This window comes from Antrostomus carolinensis, unplaced genomic scaffold, assembly GCF_000700745.2.
Source record: "Antrostomus carolinensis isolate BGI_N321 unplaced genomic scaffold, ASM70074v2 scaffold9664, whole genome shotgun sequence".
Taxonomy (NCBI): domain Eukaryota; kingdom Metazoa; phylum Chordata; class Aves; order Caprimulgiformes; family Caprimulgidae; genus Antrostomus; species Antrostomus carolinensis.
Window position 1 is genome coordinate 29,156 of NW_010311408.1, and position 19,816 is coordinate 48,971.

At 46.3% G+C, this 19,816-nt stretch overlaps 2 protein-coding genes across 2 annotated transcripts; one reads left to right on the forward strand and one right to left on the reverse strand.

The window, feature by feature from the left end:
• Positions 1-4,493: 4,493 nt before the first annotated feature.
• Positions 4,494-6,756, forward strand: LOC104523983 (interleukin-20-like). Its single transcript, XM_010166725.1, has 5 exons — positions 4,494-4,652; positions 5,098-5,163; positions 5,970-6,122; positions 6,501-6,575; positions 6,679-6,756. Exons 1-5 carry the CDS (start codon positions 4,494-4,496, stop codon positions 6,754-6,756), a joined length of 531 nt encoding a protein of 176 aa, XP_010165027.1.
• A 5,041-nt stretch (positions 6,757-11,797) lies between these two features.
• On the reverse strand, positions 11,798-18,479 carry LOC104523984 (polymeric immunoglobulin receptor). Its single transcript, XM_029084680.1, is given in 10 exon segments — positions 11,798-11,929; positions 12,835-12,893; positions 13,023-13,148; positions 13,467-13,585; positions 14,138-14,349; positions 15,073-15,521; positions 15,964-16,287; positions 16,921-17,250; positions 17,816-18,148; positions 18,398-18,479. Coding segments are annotated over 10 exon segments (2,166 nt in total).
• Between the last annotated feature and the right edge of the window lie 1,337 nt (positions 18,480-19,816).

A 19,816-nucleotide genomic window follows, 5' to 3' on the forward strand; every position in this document is an offset into this window, starting at 1 on the left:
TCAAGAAGACTCTGCCAGATTGTTCAAACAAGATTTGAAATGGGGTCTGGATTGGAAGACCAGGTGATTGGCTGACAATGAAACCTTTGATTTTTAAGATGCTGAGAAGTGCTCAGAGCTGCAGCGAGAGCTCATCTTCCCATTAGCTCCCAGCTGGGATTAGGGTTGGGCTGTCTGACAATTTACACCACTGCAAGTTTGTAAGAAATCACTCTAGTGCGTAAAAACCAAGTGGAAATGTTTTGTTTTGCCTGTAGAAACAGAATTATGTTTCTTTGGCAAGGGTTTTGCTGCACTACGGTATTACCAGGAGACATGTAAAGTCCTACAAGTGTTATTGTTCCAGGTCACCCAGTTGGTGTTTGTGGATCTTTTCCTGAAGGATGTCAGGAATTGTTCCTGAGTTCAGATATTGTTGTTGGACTTTGTTATTAACCCTCAATTTTTCTTTTATTAAAATTACTGAAGGCATTTCTATCATTCACATTGTCTGGTTCTGGGGATCTGTGTACAAACTATTATCAGCCTCATATCTGAAACGCTGGCGTACCTAAAGCTGCTGTGAAATATGAGTAATGACAAAGAATGGCAAACCAAGAATGGTCTGCAAAGTACTATCAGATCTCCTCATAGTGTGAAACTACATTGAAATGCACTGTTGAAACTGGTACCTTATCACTCTGAAACGCTTTACTGGAAATCTAGTGTTAACATGTGCCTGTGGTCACTTAACAGCACGGCTCCTGCAGAGCAGAGCAGCTTGATTTATTTGTTTTTAATTATTATTATTTTTAGGAATAAACAAAAGCTTTTGGGTATTTGAAGTGAATAAATGTGGAGTTGGGTCAGCAGTGGCTCACGCCAAGTGGAATGGCAAGACCTCTTGGTAAGTGGTATGTACAGGGCATGGCTCTCCATCCCCAGTGCTGGAGCAGGGCTGGGACCTGCTGCTGAGTTTCCCCGATGTAAGTGGCTCTTGGTGAGTAGGTGTCTCATCTCTGGTCATCATCCTGGGCTCTCCAAGAACGTCTGCTTCATTAGTCATTTCAACGAGCCATCGTCTGCAGCAATCTGGTGCTTTCTGCTGTTATGGAGATGTTTCTGTTCCCATAGCAGTGATTCCAGTGCTGCAGTGATGTGAATGTGGACGTCTGCATGGCAGGGAGAGGCTGAGCATCACTCCTGGCCCCGGTCAGAGTTTGTATAAATGATAAACTAATGATACAAAGGGCTTAGCTTTGAATTCCCCAGCGTGGTGGCAGCTGACTAACAACCCTCCATGCTGCCTTTGCTTGTTCTTTGCGTCGTAACTCTTTTTACTGTGCCCTGTCACGACGTGCCTGCCATAAAATCCCAAGGGAGGAGCCCTCCCCATAGCTGGGAGTTGCCTGGAAGGGTTCCTGGGGACGGGACCGCTCCCCAGCGCTGCCCTACGCAAAAGGCTTCATTCTTCTGCGAGCGCCTGGGGGACTCGGTTCCCGTTTGACTCTCTGAGCTCATCTATGCTGCAGTTCAGAAATCCCTGTTTCTCCTTTTCCTCTTCCTTCCCAGAGCACATGAGACACAGTTTGCTGTTTTACTGAGGATATTTTCATGTTGCTGCAGGTGGGTGAGAGCCGCCCATCGGCAGGAGAGCCTGGGTGACGCGGTCCCACGAACCCCGAGATCCCTGCTGACGCCATCCCATCTGCTCCACAAAGCGAGGGTTTCAGACCTTCCCCAGGTCCAACACTTGGGGTGATCAGTTGCATACATAGCTTTTAATTTTTAATTATCTGGATTGTCTCCCCACCTCTGAGATGGTTATTGTCCTCCTTGCCCTTGTGGTGAGCGTCACGCTATTGCCACTGCCTTGCAAATGGTTGGTGACAGGACAGGGAGACCAAGGGACACTTGCCCATGACCATGCACAGGTCTGTGATGGAGTAAGGTCCTGGACCCCCAAAATATGACATTTCACTCCTGTTCCCCTGTCACCCCAGCATCTTTCCTCCACCAGCCTGGCTGCCAGTTTTTAACCTATGACTGTTTCTCGCCTGCTGGCATTTGGCTGATCTGTCCTGAGTGTCAGTTCAGTTACCAAAAGGAAAATAATTTAAAAAAAAAATTAAAAAAAAGAAGAAAGTGAGAGAAATCCCCTTCTTCTAATCTACAATTTACATAATTAGGTAAGAACTCATTGACTTTTCCCTCACCTAGGCTGGGTGTGCACCGGGCTCCCTGGGAACGCTGCTGGTGCTGCTTCTTCTGCTCCAAGCAAAACTTTTTGCTGCAATTCCAGGCAGAGGCTGGGAATTGGAGGAGGAAGGAGAGACCAACAGCCATGTGCTACTGAGGATCCCTCCAACACTTCAGCAAGGGCAAGTGCAACCTGCTGCAGATCTGGACCTGCCTTTTGGCTGTTTGACAGAGCGAAGGCATAGGGGTGAGGGAGGCATGGTTGGTGCATTTGGGATCATTTCAGCAATATCGTGCGCAATACCGCGACTAGCCTGGGCATAAAATCCATTTGCCTAGTCTTCCCCTGATGATGGATATATGCTGAAGATTGAGCTTGGTCATCAATAAATTATTTACCCAGCAAAACTTTATAGAACAACCCTGGCCTGCAGGCAGCGGCTCACAAGATACACCTGCATTGCACCAGGCACATGCTCAGGCTGATGCTGTCACCCAGAGCATCGTGGCTGCTCCAGAAGTTGGCTGTGGCATTAGAGGGGCATCTTTACCACCTCCATGCCCTCTAAGTTCATCTGACCTTCCCTACTGGGTACTAGTAGTACAAAAAGTGTTTTTTTAGCTGTTCATTTTTGTTTGTAGACTGGGCTTTGCTATCTCCAGGTTTACAGAAATAACCAAAGTAGCATTGGAGGCAACAGTGTGGTGAACCAACCTGGGGTTTGCACCAGTATTGCCATGTTCATGTGATGGCATTTCCCAGCTGGCAAATCCTGGTTCCCTGGGGACAATCTGGATCTGAAATGTTGGTATGAGAATGTGCCTGGTCTTCTTGAGGACCTTGGTTGCATCAGTTTTGCTCAGCAGTTGAAGCTTGCAGCACGATAATCATAGACTTTGAAGTTAAAGACTTTGCTGGTGGGTAAAACTTCCCTGCTGCTGTTGGGCTGGTGAACTTTTAAAGGTTTGAGTGAGTTTCTGTCTTTCTGCAGGGTGATAACTCTGGACTGTGCATAACGATCACCTAAGTCACCCGTGCTCCTGAGAACCCAGTGACTCCTGGCACCACGGTGGGAGCTGTGTCATCCCAAAGCCCTCTCCTCTTGTACCTGAGCATCTCCAGCCTCCAAATACCAGCAACGAGCAGATGGAGATAAGTGTCCACCCATCTGAGGAGCAAGCCCGAGAGCAGGATTGCTCATACCCAGCGGGTGAAGGCCCCATGTGCCGGTACAGTGATGGAGAAAGGTCTTGCCAACTTTCTGAGTCACATATTTTAATACCACGCCACGTCCTATTGCCAGAGACCCTCCCACCTCAGGGGGTTTGGACCACTGGCATCCTGTGGGGTGACTCTGCTTGGCTTCCCATGTCCTGATGCCTCCATGTAACCCCCATGATGGTCCCTCCTTTTGGTCAGATCCTTCTTCCCGAATGACAAATGCCACGGCAATGCCAAGATTTCCCGCCTCCGTAGGTTAGGGAAACACCTGTGGGTGAGAGAGTTGGTCCCTTTCACTAGCTCATTAATTCAGTAAATTACAAAGGGAAATATATGCTGGGAAAAACAAGAAAAATCCCAAAAGTTAATCCAAGAGTTATTTCCTCCCAATACCTGGATAAAAACATGTTCTTCGGAGCTCTTCAGGTGAAACGTCAGTGAGACAGGTGAACCCACATCAAAGAACCAGGTAAAATACTGATTTTATCCTTTTGCTCTTTGTGCTTTGGCATATTTCCTTGTATTCCTATCATGTGTCTCTGAAAGGGTTTTTCTATCCATTAATAACCTTAATTTTCAGTGCTAACAGAACTTGCATTTGAAGAATATCGTTTCTGAGGGAAAACATTTTCTTATGTGATCAGACTTTAGGATCTGCTGCTTCTGAGTCAGTAGACTTAAAATTTTAATTTATGTGTATTTATTTTTCTGATGAAAATTTTTCAGAACTTTGTCTATTTACATGCAATATTTTACTGGGTTGTTTTGGGGGTTTTTTTTTGCTTCTTTTGGGATCTTCTGTTAAATCTTTGGGTTTGTTTTATTTTTTTCTCTTGCGCATGGAGAGTAAAAAAGAAATGGGTAAGAGATACTGGTCAGTGGGGTTTTTTTAATACATGTATGGTTGGACTCAATGGTCTCAAACGTTGGTTTCAACCAAGATTATTTTATGATTCTATGTACAAGTGGTATATAAAATACCTATATTTTCATAAGCATCACAATTATGTTCTTTAGGTAAGATAGCAAGGCAATATTTTCTTCCTTGAACAGGTCTCCCAGGCAGCTGGCTGTGCTCGCATCCTGCAGCAGCATGAAGGGATCCCACTTGTTCCTCTGCCTCTTCTCCGTGCTGTGCTGGTTGAATTTGACGCTGACAGCTGGGAACAAAATCTTCCACTTTGGACCCTGCCGGGTTTCAATGAGCGTGACCGAGATTAGGTCTGGTTTCACCGCAATTAGAGACAACATTGTAAGTTGAGCAGTGACTGAGATTAGCTCTGTTTTCACTGCAGTTAAATCCAACATCTCCCAAGTAACAAGTGACAGGACAAGAGGAAATGGCCTCAAGTTGCATCAGGGGAGGTTTAGATTGGATATTAGGAAAAGTTTTTTCACTGAAAGGGTTGTCAAGCATTGGAACAGGCTGCCCAGGGAGGGGGTGGAGTCATCATCCTTGTGGGTATTTAAAAGACATGTAGATGAGGTGCTGAGGGACATGGGTTAGTGGTGGACTTGGCAGTGTTGGGTTTTTGGTTGGACTCCATGACCTTAAAGGTCTTTTGCAACCAAAACAGTTCTATGATTTTAAGTATTGCTCCAGGCTCTTGTGGAGCTGGACAAGGTCTTTAGGCAGCTGCTCCCAAAGCCCATCTGGAGCCACTGTGTACTTCACCATCTCTGTCTCTCTCATGCAGCAATCCAGAGACCCCATCAGGACTCTGAGCATCTTGTCTTACCCGCACTCTCTGCACAAGGTTAAGGTAGGTGTCCTTATCATCTCTCCAGTTTTTCTCTGAATAATTTTGACCAGGAAACATCCTAACACCAGTCATGAGGTGCACCAGCTCAGGGTGTTTGGGGATGTTGTTCAATATCATGAGTTCTTCTAAGTTCCTGTGAAACAGAGACACTGAGCAGGTCAGGGAGGATAAAGTGATGTGGATCACGTACACGAAAAGAGGTGGGTGTCCCACTGCCGGTTCCTCCCCGGCAGCAGACTGCAGCTCATGTGGTTTTCACCCTGACTGTCTTTCCAGAAATGGTGGGCAGGGATTTTTTTGTTTTTTGGGTTTTTTTTTTGGTTGCATGTGATGCTCCAGATACAGGAGCTTTAGCTGCAGCTCCTCGCTCCTCCATCAGTGGAGGCATAGTGAAGAGAATCAGGATTTGAGTGGAAAGCTATTAAAGAATCCAAAAGCAAGTGAATATGATCTTGGGAGGTGAAATATATTATAAATAAGTCTTTTGCAGCTCTCTTACACACTAGGCATGGGCCACTGCTTCAGGTCTCAGCCTCTAATACCCAGCTATAAAATCAGCTCTTTATTTTGTTGACTCCATGAGACTTGCTGAAGATGGATCTCCTGGAAAATCAGTCTAAAGCAATTTCCTATATATATTATCAGTTTACATCAAACATCACTGAAAAAGCTTTATATGAGTCAAAACACCACGCTGTGCTCAGCTACCGTGCTTGGTGTCAGAGATGGTTTATTCTAGATGGGAGGCAGAAAGGTTGGTGACTACAGGCTTATAGCACTTTGGAAAATGAAATTTATTTCTTAAGTCTTCAGATAGATGCTGTATCACCCATCACCTCTTCAACTTCTACGTGGACAAAGTTTTCAAACACTGCAAGACAGAGGATTCGTACGTCAACCGAAAAATCAGCAGCATAGCCAACTCCTTCCTCAGCGTGAAGAGGAAGCTTGAGCAGTGTGTAAGTCTTGGGTATTGCTAGAGTTTAGTTTCATCTGCAGGTATTTGGTATATAAATAAACCAAAGTGCTTTATAATGTTACAAAATCTTTATTTATATATATATTTTAACAAGAATACGTAGAAGGATGATGTGAAGGGTGCATCTGTCTGCTGAGAAATGTTTATACTTGCTCACTCATCACCCAACTCCCGCATTGGTTCTCAAGAACAACATTTATCTCATCCCTCTGTCTATCGAAGTAAACTCTGTTCTTAGCTGAAGTCTCATTTAAGGACCCGCAGCCTTTTCCATAGTTTAACAAAGTCACAGTCTATACAGTAATTTCCCACATAATTAGAAATTAATGAACTAATAAATTCTATCTGATTTTTCTAGCATGACCAAAATAAGTGCATGTGTGGACAGGAATCTGCTGAGAAATTTAAGCAAATACTTGCAAACTACGAAGGGGTAAGTTGATGACCAAGTCTAGTAATTAACGCAGATATTCAGATTCTCTTTACATTTGTATTTTGTTATCTTTGCTTAAACTTGTCCTTTTATATCACTTCAGCTGGATGTCACATCTGCAGCCATTAAATCCCTGGGTGAGCTGGACATCCTACTAGACTGGATGGAGAAATCTGCTTAGAGAGCAGAAGGTGTTAACGACCCACCAACGGCCAAGGCTAACGAAGCTGTTGGGACATTGCACACACCAGTGGTGACCAGGAAAATAATGGACTGTATCAGTGCTGTTTCTCACTGATTGCAACTGTGTTCAGTCAAACACTGAGTGTTTTACCAGCCAAGTACACAGGCCAATGCATCAGCAGAGTCTTGCATTGAGATGGAGGTACTGAGTCTGATTAAATCAGCGTAGCACTCGCTTCTTCTATCAAAGGATGCTCTCCAAGGGAAAATCTAAAAGGATTCCTCTTGCTAGCAGGCATAAGCTGTGATCATTTAATAAAAGCATTGTTTAAATTATACATTTTTTGTATAGGGAATGTGTATTCATGAGTGCTGAGTGCCTGCTGGAACTACTCTGGTGTAGTTAACACTGCAGAGCAACGCTCATAAATCCAGGCTCAGTCTTGTGTGACTGCTGTCCCTGATTGATCTGACTGAAACAAGGTGTACAGTGTGAGAAATGCTTCCAAAAATAAGTCCTAGCAGGTATGTCAGGCCCTAGAAATCTGTGTTTCCTTTTGAGATGATATTTTCTGCCTTATCAGTAAAATTTTCTATGCAAGTTATGTGGTTGCTGAACAGAAAAAGGTTCTTGTACATATTGTGTAATTTACTGACACTCGGTACTAAGTTTTGTGGAAATCTGTTGCAATTGCTGTAAATAAACCCCACTTGAAACTCTGCTGAGTCTATTAGTCAAAATTCTGAGGACTTACATGTTTCTTGTTGGTGAAACTTGCTGAATTCACCCTGGTGCCCTTTCACAGCAGATATTGTCACTCCTGGGGATGGCAGCATCCCAGAGGCCATGCATTGTCCCTGGCATACCAGAGAGACCAAAGTTTAGAGCTGAATGATACTAAATCGCCCCAGCTTGGCCATGAGACCATTTTTGTTATACATAATGTATAGCTCTGGTCTGTTTTCCCCCATTTTGGGCTCTTTTAGCCACCACTGACTGCACACATGCAGCTGCTGGTACCCACTTGTTCTGCATGGTCTAAATCCATTTTCCATGGTGTTTTCCCACAAGGTGTGAATACACGTAACACTGTAGTATCTGCCAATGGCAGAGGCCTAATGTGTTAGTAAATAAACCAAGACAACCTAGATCATCTCTCCATGCAGTCAGGAGGGGTTATGCCCTCCTGGTGTCAGGGCCCAGTAAATGCTGCTTATTAACACAAACCAGAGCAGTGGGACATTTATGTACCTGCTAGCCCTCTAGTACTAATATTTCAAGTGATAAAGTATTATTACTGTATTCAGTAGACATAAGGCTTGAGTAAGACCAGAGGGTAGATCTCTGACATGGTGTATTTTGCTTTAGGAATCAACTAAGCTGAGCAAGGTGTACTGAGTCCTGCTGGCTGCGGTGGCATCAACACAGCCAGGGTGCTGCATGTGCTCCCCTGGCTCTGAGCAGCTCTTATTGCTGTTAGGATTGGGTAGGTGTTTGTAGGTCTGAATCTTCCAGACTTGCACAAACCTCTTCTCAGCACTTCAGAGACAGCCCAACGCTCTCCAGCTCTCCTGTTCCTGCCTGTGGGCACTGCCAAGCTTCAGCAGCTAGGATGGATGGAAGGCTGGCTGTTCCCAGCTTGGGCAATGTCTAATGATGCTGCATCCAGGGAAGGATTTAGCTGCAGAAGAGGCTCTTTAACAGGATTTTTCTATTATGGAATAAGATCCTCATGTCCTCAAGAAGGAGCTTGTTACTGCTTTGGTTTCATCCCCATCACAAGACCTCCAGCAGCATGCCAGAATCACTGGAGCTTTGTGCCAGTCCAGTGGGCACTGTGCCTTGCAGCCCATGTCAGCAGAATGAAAAGCTGCAGAGGAGAAGGAAACTCCTTGTCCCTTCCCAAAATAGCCCAGGTGGTGACCTGGCTGGGTGAGCTCACCAGCATTTGCCTATAGCACATATACATGTGCTTCACGCCGAGCGGGATTTGGTGATTCACTTTTAAAGGGAAGATCTCCTTGATTGCTCACTAGCCTTCCTCAAATATTTGCTTATGCTAAAGGAAAGCCTCTCGGGGCTTTGATTCTCTTAATTTGCTTTCTCAGGAGTTTTTGCAGTGTGATTTCCATTTGTCCTGGTGCCAGGGCATGAATGAGTGAATACATCCCTCCACGCTCTGTCAGTGATTGTTCAACACCATCACCCTTCAAATCAACCCAGAGTGACAGGTATCTTGCATGTACCATGATTTTCTGTTAAAGAAAATGATTATGGTGTCATAATTATTATTATTTATTAGATTTAATTGATTTTGTATCCTGTGTGGAGAGTTGCATGCCTCAAACCATGCGTGTTTCACTGTTTTCATGTCAAACTAAGTTTAGTCTGCAGAGCCCTGCAGCAGCCCAGGGACCTGCCCCTTTGGACAGGAGGTGCCAGATGGAAGTGCCAGTGGTGGGAAGGGGCAGGAGCTGCAGGCTGAGGGCTGAAGGCAGAGTCAGATGGCAGGGTGCTCAGCCCCCCCATGTTTCTTGGCCCCTGCACCTCTCCTGGGAGTTAAGCTCCTTCCAGCTGCTCCCAGTCCAGGAGGAGCGGAGCTGAGAGAAGGATGCTGGCAGGCAGGCTGGGGAGGAAGCAAATCTGCAAAGGGAGAGCAAAAGGGGTTTTCTCTTCTCCAAAATTTCCAAACCTTAGCATTCTCCTGCACCTTTATGAATGCTCTCCCCCGAGGATGCCTTCCAAGCACACGCCTTTCCTATTGCACCAGAATAATTCATTCACTTCCAGCAACTCTGGGCAGGCACGGACCTGTCCTGGTCCCTCTGCACCTTTTCTGATATCCAAGCCCCCTCCCACCATGCTCCCGAGGGGATGCAGCTGGTGAGATGAGCTATGAGCTGACACTGGAGGTCCCAGCCTTGCTGTCAGCACAGTGGTGACTATCACAGTGTGGATGCAAGAGCAGTTCTGAAAACACAAATCCCACCAGAGCTGCTGCTGTCCTGCTCACTGTGAGCCAAGCTCATCTCGGTATTTAGTGTGAGGAGGTCTGTGATTCAGGAATAATTTGGTTTTTATCCTTGGTGAAATCTCTGTGCCTGCAGGCTGACACAAACAGCCATTGCCTGACCCCCTGCCGAGCTGCTCTACTGGTTTCCTTTTAAAGGGTAGCTAAAATTTCACTACATAGAAATATTTCACTAATATTTCACTAATAGAAATATTGTTCTGGTGTTGCTGTAACACCATCAGCTCAGACCCCAGGCAGGGTAACGCTCCTCGTTGTTCATATTTCATAGCTCACTGTCAGAGCTGCACGTTACCAACGTAGGCTCAAGAATTTGAATTTTTCTGGGCAATTTCTACCCCTTTTCTCCTCAACAGCTCTGGCCCCGTCAGACCCCTCCCCAGCCCCTCTCTTAGCCAGGCAGCCACCAGCTCATCCCATTCCTGGTGTTCAGGGAAAATTGCTTCTCTCCTTTGTCACCATTTCTTCATCATTTCTGCTCCCTACATGGCTTTATCTGCAGGGTATTCAGCTTTCTGTACCCACATCTAACTGACAGCAGCGTGGTGCTGCTGTTTGGAAATCCATGCAGCAATAAATCGCTTTTCTCTGTTTAGTCATCTGCTTTCAAAAATAAGACCAAGAGACAACATTTAATTACTGTTATCCTCGTTTCTGCCTGGATAAACATGAAGTCAACCAGGGAAAATATGTGAGTGATATGTGGCTCAGGTTTATTACACAAAGGGTGGGTTTTTGAAGCCACCCTTAGTGAGGTGGCTCCGTGGCAGAGGACCATGGACTGGGCTCAGTTGTTTCAATTCCATGTCAGAAATAGGAGATTGTTGCTTCATCTGCTTTTGGGGAATTTGATCTGTATTATGCAAATACAGTGCCAGTGAACACAGGTTCCTATTGCCCAATTAGCTCTTTAGTCTGCTAATCGGTTGGCATGCTAATTAAGGTCATGCTTGGATAGCTGTTGATGAAAATGCACGTGAGAAACAATACTCAAACCATTTCCTATTTATCGAATCATAGAATAGTTTGGGTTGGAAGGGACCTTTCAAGGCCATTTAGACCAAACATCTTCAACCAGACCAGGTTGCTCAGAGCCCTGTCCAACCTGACTTTGAATGTTTGCAGGGATGGGGCTTCTTCCACCTCTCTTGGCAACCTGGGTCAGTGTCTCACCACCCTCATTGTAAAATATTTCTTCCTTATATCTAGTGTAGATCTCTCCTCTTTTAGTTTCAAACCATTGCCCCTTATCCTAATGCAACAAGCCCTACTAAAAGTCTGTCCCCATCTTCCTTATAAGCCCCCTTTAAGTACTGAAAGGTTGCAATAAGGTCACTCCAGAGCCTTCTATCTCCATTAATTGTGGGTTTCTTCTACTGCTTTGTGCCATTTGCAACACCCTATGTGCTGCTGTCATTGTAAGAGGAGTATGTCCCCCCCAAACACACCCTTCCTGTGCCTCTCTGGGTGCCCTCTCCCCACACCCACCCATGGATAGCGAGTCCCCCTGCTCTGCTGAAGCCAGTGGTATTTTTTTATTGCTTGTGCATAAAAAAACATGTCAGACTGTGTCTGGTCTGCAGGTACTGCCCTCTGGATGAGGAAGCTTAGAGGAATCAAAAGCGTGAGTCATTGTTCTAGAGGTTTTCTAGCTGCCTTTAAAAGAAAATGAGATTTTTTAAAAAATGCATCTTCTGGCCTTTGAGAGCCCCCCGTGTTGGAAGGGCACTGGTGGGACTGGAGCTGTCGATCAGCTAAGCCACTCAAGCCCTTGCCATTTCCCAGTCCAAACTGCTCGCTCAGCCCTGTGCCTCCAGCCCAGCCACCCTGTTTGGCATCGAATGATTCCTCTGAAATCACCCCTTGAAGCTGAATTTAAGCAAAAAAATAACAAAAAAAGTCAAGCTATAGCAGTTGTGGTAGCAATGAACAGCGCTGCTTGTTGATGGCTTCTGATCCTCAGGGTAGAGCCGGTCCCAGTCGCTGCTGCCTCGTGGTCCCTCACATTCAGACCTGTCCCTCCCAGTTTGGGGGGGATGTGTCTGGGGCAGCGCTGTCCCCCCCAGAGCCGCCCTGCACGATGCTGCTGGAGGTGAGGAGGAAGGTGGAGTAGGCCAGGTCAGCGTCCTCCTTGGAGCTCTGGGGAGGGACAGGAGGACACTGTTAGGTGGCTGGGGATGGACAGCAGCACGTGGCAGGGGAAAGGGCAGTGTGACATGGGTGTGAACTTCTCAGGATGATACAGGCAGACTGGATGGGTGGGACAAGCCGGTGGGTCCTGCTGGTGCTGATGTGAGAGCATCACACCTTTTATTGGCTCTGGGAAGAACCCCAGATGTTAGTGGGTTTGGGACTTGGTGGCACAACTGTCCCTGTGTGTCAGCACCCAGCTCACCTGTCCTAAATCTGATGGGTTTTACTGGTTTCCTGATAGGTTCCTTTATTGCTCCAGTTCAGCTCTTGGCACTTACATCTATATATCACCCTTGGTTAGGGACTTTTTAAAAGACGGGCTTGTGTCTGGCACCTTCAGTTACTGCTGAGTGGTGCCACTCAACCATGATCTTACTTAAGGGCAAGAGGAAAGTAGGAGAAAAGCAGGAGGAGGGCAGGGACCACAGGAGCAAGTCACAGCCCTTGCAATGGCAGAGACCTCCCTGCTTTCCTCTGCCCCTGAACCACTGCCCAGGTTGGGGGAAGGCTGGGAGGTGGGATGTGCTTCTGGCCATCTGCTTATCCCAGTGTTTATGATCATATTTATGGTAACAACTCAACCCCGACCTTCTGGATGCTGCCTGGGGTTGACTTGCTGTGCTGTTTGAAGCCAGGCACCTGATAACAATTCTCTCTGCTAAAACAAGGGGTCAGGAAAGGGTTGGGGTCCTCCCATGGAGGCTGATCTGCAGCAGGTGGCCAGATCCAGGTAAGATGGAGAGCACCTGGGTATAAATAAGGCCCCTGGGAGAAGGTAGCTCCTTTGGCAGAGGCTGGAGGGCTGCAATGGGGTCTCCCAGGTCAGTGGGTTCTCTCCTGCCTTCTCTTACCCTTTTTGCTGCCTTTGTCTCTGTGGCACTTTGCGGGGTGGCCGCGGTGGTGATGAACTCTGCAGGGAGAGAAGGGGAGGTGTTAGGGATTGGGGGGTTTGGGTGGGCAGGTGGTAGCTTTTGTAGGGTCCTTCTGCCAACCCCTCACCCAAAGGCTGGGGGGGTCTGCCCGTCAGTCAGTGACCTACCATCCCCTCCCAGCTGGGTCTCCTGGCTCTCCTTCACGCAGGCGTTATTGCTCGCCCCGTACTCCTTCACGCTTTCAAAGTCTGACATGCTGATGTTCGTCCTGTAGCTCCCGACGGACACCAGGTCTGGTAAGAGGGAGGAGATAAATAACTCAGAATCAGTACAAGCCCATTGGCATCCGAGCCACCTCTGTGCAAGGAGACCCTGTGCAATGCAACGTGCAAAGCCCTCAGAGGGGTGGTCCCTGTGTCAGCCCAGGCACCCTGGGTGTTGGGGCCATATGGATGGGGTCAGTGGGAGAAGCAGGGTCCCTTGTCCACCCATCACATGGTGGGGTACCAGGGAGCAGCTCAGCCCGGCAGAGACTGCAGAAAGCACAAGGTATCCTCTATGTCTTGATATTGCTGATGTTTCTTGGGAGACTAGAAAAGGCAGAGACTCACCAGATCTCTTCAGATGCCTGTATTTAAAAATGGCAAAAGCTGTCACGAGGACCAGGACCACGGCACCAACAGAGCTCAGGACTATAGCAGTTGTGTCGGGGCCATTGCTTTGCTTAGAGCTGGAACAGAGAGAAAGGAAGATCACTGAGCCGTGAAATACATTATTTTTTTAAATTATTCAGGACTGAATAACGTATATGAATGTCCAGAAATCTAAAATCTCTACAGAATGGTAAATCTGAGTGAGCATGATGCAGTTCAATTAATGAACTGGATTGTAGTGCATAAAATAAAAATGTAGGACAGAGGTTATACCAAACCAGCAGCTTGGTTATAAATGTGTGAAGGAAAGTTTGGTTATAAATATGTGAAGGAAAGCTCTCTAATCTTGCCAGAATTTTTAATTTTTAATTAATTTTTCTGTACCTGGAATCTCTAATTATTCCCTTCTGGGACTGTATTGTTTTGAGCTAGAGATTAATTTCAAGCCATCTTGCCTTTTGCTGTCACTTTTTGCTTCATTTTCTCTGATGTTTTAAGATAAATTCTTTAGGGACAAGAATTTTTTGGGTTGCTAAACCACACAGGGAGGTTACAAACCCAGTACCAACAATGGGTTAATATAAACCTCATAAAAATGATAAATGACAGAGATTTTTGAGAGATCTAACCTTTCTGAGGCAGCAGCGCTTTGCACTCCAGCATCACCAGAGGCTCTTCCTCGGGGAACAAAGCCACCCTCGGCGTGGCTGGGGGGCTCGGTGTTGCTGGGGGAATCAACATCCAGAAGGTCTGGGCTGTGGTCAGCATCACTTCCTGTACCTCCTGGGGAAGAAGGGTGGTTAGTAGCATGAGCAGCAACACACAAACCAGTTGGGTGTATCTGGGGCATGTGGAACTGCAGTGGGTTTTGGGTCTATGGGAGTCTCTTTAAAATGGGGTTTAGAGATCTGAAATAATCTCGTTGCAAATAATTTATTGAAAAAAAAATATTTAAAAAAGTCTCAAGTAGGGTCTCTCTGCCTATATACTTTTGAAAAAGTCTTGCATTTCTAAGTTCTGGCTCTAGTATTTCCAGAACAAATTTTTAATACTTTGCTCTCTTTTATTTTGAGCTCTTTGCCCACCACAGGCAGTGAAATGAGGCTGTTTCTCTCTGTTTTCACTTTGACCATCATCCTTTTAGGATGGTTTCATGTGGGATATCTAGTTTTATACTTTTTCTCTGCTTCTAACAATATTTCTCCCCGAGAAAAACTTCCTCATTCCAAAATACTGCACCAAAGCTGAGACTAAGCCCCGTGCTGTTGGTGGTAGTTCTTCTCCTGCTTCCTGGTGTTTTCCTGTTGATTGAGCAGCCTGGAGCAAGATGTGTCTCTGAGCTCCACGCACTCCTTCACCTGGCAGGTGTCAGATGTTGCTTAAACTAAATGATTCTACAAATTGTAATAGCAATAATTAGGGTTAAAAAGTAAAAATGGAGTGGAAGTGATTTTTAGACTGGTGGGGGTTTTTATGACTAGGAAGCAAAAACCAACGGGTGGTTGAAAACATCTATGATGAGTTGTGCAAAATGAGGGTGATCTTGGCACCTGGTTTGGGAGGCTGCCTGGATGGGAGCACTTCTGTTTTGAGGTGCTGCAACCTAGTGGCTATGGAGAGGACTTTCCGCAGAAGGCAGCGTGATTCCCAGCCCTGAGGAACAGGAAAGTCCTTGTCTACCTTTGTCTTGGAGCTCACCATCAGTCACGGACAGGTACACTGCCATGGTTTCCCCAAAGAGGCCGTTGCGCTTCACTCCACACCAGTACCACCCTTGGTCTGCCTTTGTCACCGAGTCAAAGCTCAGGATAACTGTCTTGTTGTCATTGTCACAGGTAACATCCGGCCCTGGCTGCCTTTGGTCAGAAGCAAGCATGGGGCTGCAGCCAGTGTTGCTCCACTTGCACCAGTACTTCTCGTAGGAGTAGTACTTGCACGGATAAGAGCAACTTAAATCGACCCGTGAACGCTCTTGCACCTCCACTTCCTTCTTTCCTGTCAGTCCAGGTTCTCCTGTGAGGGCGAACAGAACATCAAGGCTGATGTTAGTGGTTTTAGTGATGGGAATGGTAGTCAACAGGTAGTGGTACTGCTAGAGATGCTGAACCAGGAGGTGTATCTCTGAGAGAAAGTGCTCCTGACTTTGCTAAATTAGTGTTGAGGATGCTGTATGTGCATCTCTGAGTGAAAGCTCAGTTGGGGTTTGGTTTGGGTTTTTTTTTTCAAGAAATACTTGCGTGAGAAACTTTTGTGAACACTTTCCCATAAGATTGAAACCTCCTGTTTCCATTTTAAAGCTACAAGGGTGCGGGGGGATTGGCACAATGTTCTGCTTTATGAGATAAAAGCTCACATTTGGACCTCCCCAAAAGCCAGATCTGCTCCTTTGCTGTGCTTAGGAGGTTGTTTTGTACCTGCTGAGCAGGCAGAGAACTGCTAACACATGAGCTCGTACCATCTATGATCTTCAGCTCAGTTGATGATTGCTGCTCCTTCACCTCATCTGTCATGCACCAGTAATAGCCGTTGTCACTGTTCTTCAGCTGGTTCAGGACGATGGTGACCGTTTGGTTACCTGGGCTGTCATACATGGCCACTCTTCCCTCGTACAAAGGTGACACAAACCCGGAGTTGTCTATGATCCGAGCACACCCATTCTGCCTCCACTTGCACCAGTACTTCACTGAGGACTTTCTTAGAGGCTCATAGCGACATTCAAAAGTTGCTGAACTTTCTTTTACTCCAATTATTGTGGTTTTTCCTTGAGGGACGCTTGTCTCTGGAAATAAAAATGAAATGAGCAGCTCTACATGTCTAACTTTTGCCCAGGTGGCACTCTCCCAAGAGAATGAATATTATCAGATCAAATAAGGCTGTTTTGGCTAAAGCAAGGCTCAGCAGAGCTCAGGGGTGCAGATGGTAGGAGACTCTCCTGGCACTGCTATGACTTGACCCTAAAAGGTCTGTCAGGCCTTTCTTTTCCCCAAATTCACTGGGTGGGTTTTGTCTTTGTGTACCAACATTGCAAAGTTTTGCTCCCTTTGCTAAGGGCAGGGCAGGTCCTCTCCTTTCTACGACTGTCATCTTGAGATTTAAGGAATTAAGACTTGAAGAGACAGTTTGCTCATCTCAAACCTGTAGGTAGAATTTGCCTTCTGGAGTTTTGGGCTAGCCAGACTGGGGAAGAGAGCCAGCCACTGCAGGGACAGTTAAATCTTGAAACAAGCTTTGTTAGTGATGGTTTAATACGTGACAGATAGCTAAATGAATAGGAAGAGGAATCTAGATGAGAGGATAGGATAGTAGCACTCTGCAAAGGGAAATTAAAGTTCTTGTTAAATAAAGTGAGACTGCTAGTGATGCTTCTAAAGAGAAGCAGAGATGGAGGAAAAAGCCCCTGGGAATAGTTTACCCTCATAGACATGCACATCCAGTTCCTTCGTTTCTCCATTCTCCCCGTAGGATCCAGCCCCGCACAGGTACAAGCCAGAGTCTTCCCAGCCCATCTGAGTTATCACGATGCTGAACGAGCCTGGCAGCTCCTCATTGCTCAGCAGAACTCGCCCTGTGTAATCCTCGTCCACTTTCCCAGTGCTATCGATGATGTTACGGCAGCCGTTTTTCTCCATCTTGCAGAGATATTTCCTCACGCTCACATACTCCTTCCCAAAGCTGCAGGACATGGTCAAAGTGCTGTGCAGCTTCACGTAGAAGAGCTCAGCTCCCTCAGGTATGTGTGGACCTGCACGTACAGAGACATCAGTTAGGGTCCACCACTGTGTGTGACTCCCTAATACTTCTCAAGGTTGGTTTTTTTTTAGCTTAGGGTTTCTCTATGGTGTTAGTTTAACTCAGCTGGCAGCAGCCCCCACCCAGGGAATTGGGGAGAGAATTGGAGGGGTAAAGGTGAGGAGACCCCTGGGTTGAGATAAGAACAATTTAATAATTAGAGTAAAATAAAATTAAAAGAGAAAGAATAATAAGAACGATAATGATAACAACTATATATATCTGAGTAATGCAGAGTACAGTTGCTCACCACCCACCGATAATGATCCTGGAGAAGCAAAAAGGAACCCCAAAACTGAAATCTGATTTTTATGACAGATTTTTGTTCCAAAAAAAAAAAAAAAAAAAAAAATTTAAAAAATCACAGGGGAAAACCAAACCTGCTGTTTCCTGAAAGCATGGAGCATCTTGAGCTCTTAGACACTGGGCAGACTATCTGTGGAGCCTTATTAAAAAGGCAGGGTGGGGGGGGAAGTAAAAGAAAATAATACTTTAAAGATCCCCAAGACTGTAATTACCTTCAGAAACATCCAGATTGACTTTGTGGGAGAGCCCTCTGCCATTGATACCAACACCACACTGGTAGGTGCCTGTATCTGCTATTGTAAGCTCCGAGATGTTAATCTGGAAGTGTTCTGCCTGTGGGTAGTCAGTGATGGAGATCCTGCCCCGGAAGCCTGAAGCAGTGTACCCGCTGGTGGAGACGATGGTCGTGCAGCCCATGGATGATTCCCTGCACCAATATTTTCTGTCGTGTCTATTCACACGGGTGGGAGGGTAGAAGCATTTTACGGTCACTGAACCATTGAGCAGACCATAAACCTGCCGTGGTCCGAACACAGGGCTTGAGACTGCAAGAGGGAAACACGTTGGCTGTGAATGTCAGTTGTGCTACACAACTTGATGGGACTGTGGAGCAGGTCGAGTGTACTGGGGCAAGTGTGCACCTGGGGCTGTGCAGCATCATCTGGTCTGAATCTGAAAGGTCCCATAGCAGTGATGGGCACTGATGGGGCAGGGACACTCCCTGGACCCTCCTCCCCCCTTAGTAATGTCTTAGGGCACCCAGAAGACCTGTTCCCCAGACAGGTTACACTTACTTGCTGCCTTGGGGAGGTATCTGCTGCTTGCAGATTCAGCTGGGAGGAAGGTGAGCAGGAAGATGAACACAAGTAAAGTCATTTTTCTTTCATTCCCTGGAAAAAAAGCACAGAAGTTGCTGAATAATCACACTTGCATGTGATGAAGTTAATGATCAAGTCATCTAATAGTCCTGATGTCTGGAGATTTTGAAGGTTGTGGCTACTTGAGCTAGAGAGAAACGGAGCTTTTAATGGTAGAGCATTTCAAACAGTTGAACGGGAAAGAGGGAGCTGGTAACTCTGTTCTTGTCTGTGTTGCTGCACAGCATCGTGACTGCCCAGGGGTTCCAGCCCAACATCCCAATCTTCCCTTCTGAGGGGAGTTGTTCTTATGACAAACTCTGTTAACACAATGCCTGCAAGCCACCAATGTGTCTGTTGAGTAGAGTGCCCCATGGACAGGCAACAGCAGTGCTGTGCACAGCATAAAAAGGGATTTTGGCCAAACCAGAAGAGACTTGATTCAAAATCAGAAATGATACCTGGCTTTACAGTTGTAAATCAGAACAGCCCATCACAAGGCTGAAGTCCAAAAAAAGCTCCAAAAGCCACTGAGCCTTGGCAGGCATGAGAGTCAGGTGGCAACCTGGAGCTCAGCTGCTCGCTTGACCCTTGCCAGGAGCTAATGCTGCTTCTAACAGTTTAATACCTGAGATCATATTCTCTTCCAGTGTTCACACAGTGAAAGGAAGGCTTGTTCACTTGTGAGCCTGGGTGCCAAAACCACTCCTTAGGAAAATCTGCTCTCACAGAATGGTTTGGTTTGGAAAGAACCTTTGAAGATCATCTAGTCCAACCCCCCTGCCATGGGCAGGGACATCTTTCACCAGGTTGTGCTGTTCAAAGCTTCATCCAACTTGACCTTGAACACTTAATGGGGCATCTACAACTTCTCTGGGCAACCTGTTCCAGTGTCTTATCACCCTCACTGTAAAAACTTCTTCCGTATGTCCAAATTTCTTCCATATGTCCAACTTTCTTCCTTATGTCATGAAGCAGAGATCCTGACTGAAGCCTGTGTTTAATTACTGCTCTTTGTTTCCCTGATCTCTTTGAGGACACCTCTACTTTCTTTTTTTCTTTTCTTTTCTCAGTTGCAGGTGAAGTTAGTGAGATGCAGGGATTTATCCCACTCGTATATCCACCCAAACCTCCTGCGCCACAATGAACCCTTGGCCAGGACTCAGTGGTGGCTATTGGGAAATGCCAAACCAAACTGTGTGTCTCTTGATATGTGTCTATAGTCTTCAGGATGAATATTTCTGACCTTCCCCTTGTTTTGGATTGAGTGATGGCTCACAGGAAGCCGAGGCTCTTAATTCACTGAACTGTTTTCTTTGGCCCGAGCTGAGGGTGCAGTTGGACACCGCATGGTGT

Coding starts and splice junctions, on each gene's coding strand:
- LOC104523983 (XM_010166725.1), top strand. CDS start 4,494: ATGAAGGGATCCCACTTGTTCCTCTGCCTCTTCTCCGTGCTGTGCTGG. Junction 5,164..5,969: donor ACTCTCTGCACAAGGTTAAG/GTAGGTGTCCTT, acceptor TTATTTCTTAAG/TCTTCAGATAGATGCTGTAT. Junction 6,576..6,678: donor TACTTGCAAACTACGAAGGG/GTAAGTTGATGA, acceptor ATATCACTTCAG/CTGGATGTCACATCTGCAGC.